Raw genomic sequence first — 6,117 nt, 5'->3', positions numbered from 1 at the left:
CTGCAACCAGTCCTCCCTCTTAAATCCGAGAGGGAGTCGAACCCAAGACCAATGGGGAGCAAACCCACCACCCAAGCCAACTCACCTACGCGTACGGGCTAAAATAATTTTTACCCTTAAATGTGAATGATAATACTTGGATGATTTGAAAGGATAGATGTTAGTATTTGAATTTTTAAATTGAATGCAATAAATTCCTTTAATTGTAAAGACATGACGACATATTGTGTAAAGTTATGTTTAGTGTACTTTGGATAACAATGGTGCAAGTAAAAATTGAAGAAATATTCAACAATTTGGTTCTCTATATGACATGAAGAATGCAATTCCTCAATCTGAAAACCATAAAAATGACCTTGCACATTAATAAAAAAGACCAAATTAACATCAAAATCATATACATTAAAATATGTATTGATATAGATGTAATAAATGTATGAAAAAAATGTAGATATAGAATGGATCAAGACAATATTTATAAAATTGTGTAACATGAATAAATACATAGACGATTATATGATATGAAAAAGTCTAATCCTTAAATAAAATTTATCATTTATCAATATATCTAATATAACAATAAATATATAATAATAAAAAATTAAAGCAAATACAATAAAACACAAAAGCATAGGAGAACAAGAATATAGGTATAACTAACTATTTTCAATACTTCAATACATAAAGGACATGCAAAATGATATGATCCATAAAAACCAAAGATGAGATACTCACCAGACTGAATTTTTTATAAAGACTTGCAAAAGCATGATTCCAGTGGAAAGTATTGTAAACCACGTCCAATGATTGTAATGAGTGAGGAGTTTGTACGCATTCGTTTTTTCCTGGCATTTGTATTCACTTCCTGTCAAGAAAAATACGACAAATGAAGAAGAAACTTATCACCGGCTTCGATTGGTCAGGCCGGAGTTCAGCGAAGAAAGTTTTGGTTTGTTTAGTGGATCATTTTAAATGTTTATTAAAAAATAAATATGATTTCATATTGTTTCTTCGAAGAGATCCCATGAAATTGAAACTTAAAATATGCTATTTAAACTTGATCGTCATCTCGCAATTCACGGAGAGATCATCTCGTTTACATGGCCAAAAAATAGCCGGCAACGTTGGCCCTACCCTGGATGCTGGCTGTTTATGGGGGCAATGCGAGGGAGTGTACAAATAGATAGAAAATACCCTTCAAAAAATATTCCACACCTATTATTCCAGATTTGAGCAATATCTCATTGCTGGAGGTTTGCCCTAGCTTATCTTAGATGGAATATAGCTCACCCGTGTATTGGTTTTCTGTACTGGTTAGTTGTATCTTGCTCTTGTTATCTGTTTTACTATGGAGAAGGAAAACCAAAATGCCTCCTCTTCCACCCGGACCACCTGCCTGGCCTGTTGTAGGAAACCTCTTTCAGCTGGGCAAAAAACCCAACGATTCACTATTTGCCCTCTCTCGTCAATATGGCCCGTTGATGACAGTCTCTCTTGGCATGAAGAAAACCGTTGTGGTCTCAACTTCTGCCATGGCAAAGGAGGTGCTCAAAACCCATGACCATAACTTTGCCGGGCGGACCCTCATACAGGCAATGAAGGTACTTTCTTACCACAAGTCCTCACTAATATGGGGTCAATACGGACCCTACTGGAGGAAACTCAGACGTATTTGCACTACAGAGTTCTTGTCTCCCAAGAAACTCCAAGCTTCTCATCATGTTAGAAGAGATTCAGTCTTCGAAATGATTCGATTAATTTTCGAGGAGCACTGTGTGAAGGGAAAGAGTGTGCCCATTGGGGTTACAATGAATCGCACGGGCCTGAATCTGATAGGTAATATGATATTTAGTACAAAGGTATTCGATCCCAGTAATCCTGATTGTGTTGAGCTCACCAACGCTCTTACATCATGGGCAAAGCTTTGCCAAAAACCTAATTTGGCTGATTTTTTTCCATGGCTTGGGTTTCTGGATCTCCATGGTGTGGGCCGTAAGATAGGAGTCGAGTTAAAGCGTGCTCAACATTGCTTAGATCTATTCATAAGCAATCGATTGGCAAGAAGCAGCACAGAATTGGGTAATGAAAGGGAGGCGAGAAAGGATTTTCTGGACTCCTTGCTAGAGCTGAGAGATCAGGGAGATCACGATCTATCTCTTACCGAAATCAGATCAATAGTTTTTGTAAGTATTAGAAGTTTTTTTTTCTCATATTTCAAAGTTTATTTGGCCTCAATGTAAACAGCAGGGTTGTTTATTTTGGCCACTTTTCTTATGTGGGCAGGAGCTTTTGGTGGCCGGTAGTGATACTACAGGTGCGACACTAGAGTGGGCAATGGCGGAACTCATTCATAACCCACACACAATGAAAAGGGCCCAAGCAGAACTGGAAGAAGTTGTGGGTCGAGAGAGAAGAGTGGAAGAATCTGATATGGATCATCTGCCTTATCTCCGTGCAGTGGTGAAAGAAGTGTTTCGTTTGCACCCAGTTGCGCCTCTTCTGCTCCCTCACAGAGCGGACAGCTCTTGTGAAATAATGGGGTTTGTGATCCCCAAAGACACGCAGATTTGGGTGAACGTGTGGGCAATAGGAAGGGATCCTGCAGTGTGGAAGGAGGCCTCTAAGTTTATGCCAGAGAGATTTCTGGAGGATGAGAAAAGTAAGATGGACTTTAAAGGCCAGGATTTTGATCTCATACCACTTGGAGCAGGAAGAAGAATATGCGTGGGGCTTCCTCTAGCTGATAAAATGGTTCATTTGATTTTGGCTTCGCTGATCCATTCCTTCGACTGGAGTCTTCCTGATGGAATAAGTGTGGAGGAAATGGACATGAGCGACGTGTTTGGAATTGTGTTGAAGAAGCGTCTAGAGTTGCAAGCAATCCCCACACCACGCCTGCCACACAGCCTATATTAGTACTTCCCTAGAACCAGTCCACATTATCAATGTCTAAATTGTTTATTTTGTGTGTAAAAATTAAGGATGATGATTAAGTTGTGGTGTTGTTGTTCTTGTCATTAAGGTTCAAATTCTATTAGGATTATCATTGAACCTTTTCTTTAGATATGAAGTCGTGTGGTGTGATCCCATGGTATAATTCAAGATCGTTTAATTTCAATCATTAGATAATATTTCTTTCATATACATTTCACGTTTCTCATATATCTTTTTAATGTTTATATTGGACTCATTATTTTTAACATTTTTTGGTTTCTTATTTATACTTTTTAGTATTTTATTCATCAATATTTTTCATAATACACAACTTGAGATACACAATATAAAGGTTTGGGCCTCTCCCAATGTAATATATTTGGGAACTTGAGAGATACAAAATATAGATATGATTATTTTAAATTTCTTAAATACAGATCAATAATATTGATATCTAAATATGAATATTTAAAAAAAAAAATTGTTACAATTTTCTAAAATTTACATTAATTTTAATTTAAAAATATTTTTCATTCTACATAATTTTTTAAATATATCTATTTTTTTAGTATTTTGTTAAAACAATGACATTACTATATAACATATATTTTCACATGTCTCAAACATAGACCTTTATATTTGCTAGAAATATATATTTAATAGAAAACAAATATTAATATAATAATTAAACAACAAATATAAAAAATATTGTTTTTGAAAGCTTACTCTAAGGGTTGTGATCATACAAAATCTCTTCTCATACTAACTTTTTATTATTATTGTGATTATAATCAAGGACCTTTGTTCATAGGCCCTTTCCCATATTGTATTGCTTCAAATGTCAAAATTTTCCAAGAAAATACCTTCATTTGAACCCCATTGACAAGTGAAAGTCCATGCACCTTCTAATGAAGATCCTCTATTTGAAACTATCCAATTTAATAATTATTGTATGTTGACTATGATGTTATCGAGGTTGCCAAGAGATGGACCTCAAAATATGGTCAAGGAACTATAAGTTGATATCTAGCATTTTTGTATGTTGATGTAGAGACAAAAACTACAACACAAAGAAATTGACAGTAGTTTCCTTCATCCAAGTTGAAGCATTTAGAGATTACTTATAGGAAATCTAGGTCACCAAAGTCAAGAAGGAAACCAATGTCAAATAATATATATCCATACAAATAATTACTATCTTGATCATTTCCTTTTCAAAGTATTTGGCTCAAAATATAACATTTCAATCCCTCTCACTAGTCATCACACGACATTGATGATTGTTTTTCTTTTATAAATAGTGTTTTAATGAGAATATTATTGTAATATATTTATCATAGATAAGAGAATATATTTTTCACTTGGAGAAAGTAAATCTTTAATCTTCATATGCTAAGAATATCATTAACTTTCCCATAATGACAAGAAGCAGTTATAGAGCTAATTGAATGTTACCTACCATGTCCTCTAGATGGACTTTCATACCCCTCAAATCACTTGCTAAATATAATGTGGTTCTTTTTTAAGGTAAAGTGCAAGCACATAGATATTATATTAATTAAAAGAAACATATAAAAAAGAGATTATTAAGTTTGAAAACAAGTCAAAAACATAGAGAGCCTAGCTCCATCTGTGACTATCTTGAGAAATAGAGCTAGTGGAGAAGAAAGCAACCCGAACCAAGATAAGGAGAGCATAGCTCTTACAAAACCCAGACCCGCTATAGCTCCTAACTAAAATATAAATTATAAAGATAGAGAGCCAAGCTCAATCTACATCAACTACCTAGATTGAGGTAACAAAATTTGGAAAAGTAGAGAGCTATGCTTAATCTGCAAGGACATCTTAACAAAAATGAAGAGCATTTAAACCTTAACAAAGAGAGCTTCACCATAAGATATAAGGGACAAAATCCAAAACCAAAATCTAAAGCAAAACACATGAGAAAAAGGGCAGACGAATCACAACATACCATCAGATTTGGGGTTTATTTTCCCCCACACCTTCATCGTTCACCGAATCCCTTTGAGCCTGTGAGCCGCCAATACTGAGACCACCCCCTTTCTGAGATTCCTCCCCTTGAAGACCCACAACAAATTCTTTCGTACCCCTATACTAGCATTCTTTGGAGTGAAATTCCTTGTGTGCATGGGAACTGCCTAGGCTAAGTCCAACATCACATAGGGCTTGTGATTCACCTACTCTAAATCCAACAAATAAATCTTTCGGACCCCTACAAGGGCAATCTTTAGAGTGGATAATGACTAGTTTTGGGGCCAAAGGGTGGTGTCACGTGAGACGATATAGGGCATAGAACAAGTTGGAAAAGGCCTGGAAGCTTCAAGAAAGGAGGCATTTTCAGAGAAGTCACTCAACTCCCCCTCAAAAAATTTGTAATTATTAGAATCCAAGGTGATTTTCATGGTATTATAGATTTTCACATACTAGGGTTTCTTTTTTTAAAAATTCCTAGGTAAAATACCCCCACCCAGCCTTTGCCATTGAAAAGATCATATTTCTTTACTACCCTTTTTAGACTATCATGGGGAAAAAAGTCATTCTTGATAAATTGGGATGCTACTTGAGCAACAAAGACCCATCATTTTGAATAATGTCAAATGCATTAAATAGAAAAATGGAAACCACCTAGGAAAGGTAGATATTTTGGGGAGCCTTAGGATATATTACCTCTTCTTCTACTATAATGATGATAGCATTGAGAATTTTTCTACTATCCCAGGACAAAATTTGTTTCATGTAATCTGGAGTGAATGAGATGAAAGTTGGAAACTCCCACCTAGAGAATGGAACAATAATTTTTTGATTAAGTAGCTTGTACTCCATTTCTCTGTGGAGACAAAGCCAAAGCAGAGTTTCAAGTTGCAGACAGTAAAGTGTAGAGAGAACTCAAAGAGCCCTAGATTTGCAGAGAAAGATATGAAAGAAAATTTGCAAACCCAGAAGTGGGCCAAAAATGAAGCATGCAACACTGTTAAAGCCCATATTCCCTGGATACACACAAGCCTTAGCATGTGATGATGGAAGAAGGTAATAAATTCTCACAAGGGAAGGATACAATATGGTAAGGATTATAAATGACATGCTTAGGAAAGACATGCCACATACCCTTCTAAGCACATTTCACATGGAAGATCATCCTTCCCAAGTCCTTCAGATTTTTGA

General features: G+C 35.7%; 1 protein-coding gene across 1 annotated transcript; it reads left to right on the top strand.

The window, feature by feature from the left end:
• The first annotated feature begins 1,206 nt into the window (after positions 1-1,206).
• Positions 1,207-3,129, top strand: LOC131029050 (cytochrome P450 76C2). Its single transcript, XM_057959446.2, has 2 exons — positions 1,207-2,183; positions 2,284-3,129. The coding sequence occupies exons 1-2, from the start codon at positions 1,275-1,277 to the stop codon at positions 2,914-2,916; spliced, it is 1,542 nt and encodes a 513-aa protein (XP_057815429.2). The 5' UTR covers positions 1,207-1,274; the 3' UTR covers positions 2,917-3,129.
• Positions 3,130-6,117: the final 2,988 nt, after the last annotated feature.

This window comes from Cryptomeria japonica, chromosome 6 (genome assembly GCF_030272615.1).
Source record: "Cryptomeria japonica chromosome 6, Sugi_1.0, whole genome shotgun sequence".
NCBI classification, from domain to species: Eukaryota; Viridiplantae; Streptophyta; class Pinopsida; order Cupressales; family Cupressaceae; genus Cryptomeria; species Cryptomeria japonica.
The sequence above is the reverse complement of the archived record's forward strand: the minus strand, read 5'-3'. Positions and strand labels throughout refer to the sequence as shown.

Excerpts from the sequence above, each read along its gene's own strand:
- LOC131029050 (XM_057959446.2), top strand. The coding sequence starts at position 1,275 with ATGGAATATAGCTCACCCGTGTATTGGTTTTCTGTACTGGTTAGTTGT. Across the intron at positions 2,184-2,283 it reads AAATCAGATCAATAGTTTTT|GAGCTTTTGGTGGCCGGTAG; the intron begins GTAAGTATTAGA and ends TTATGTGGGCAG.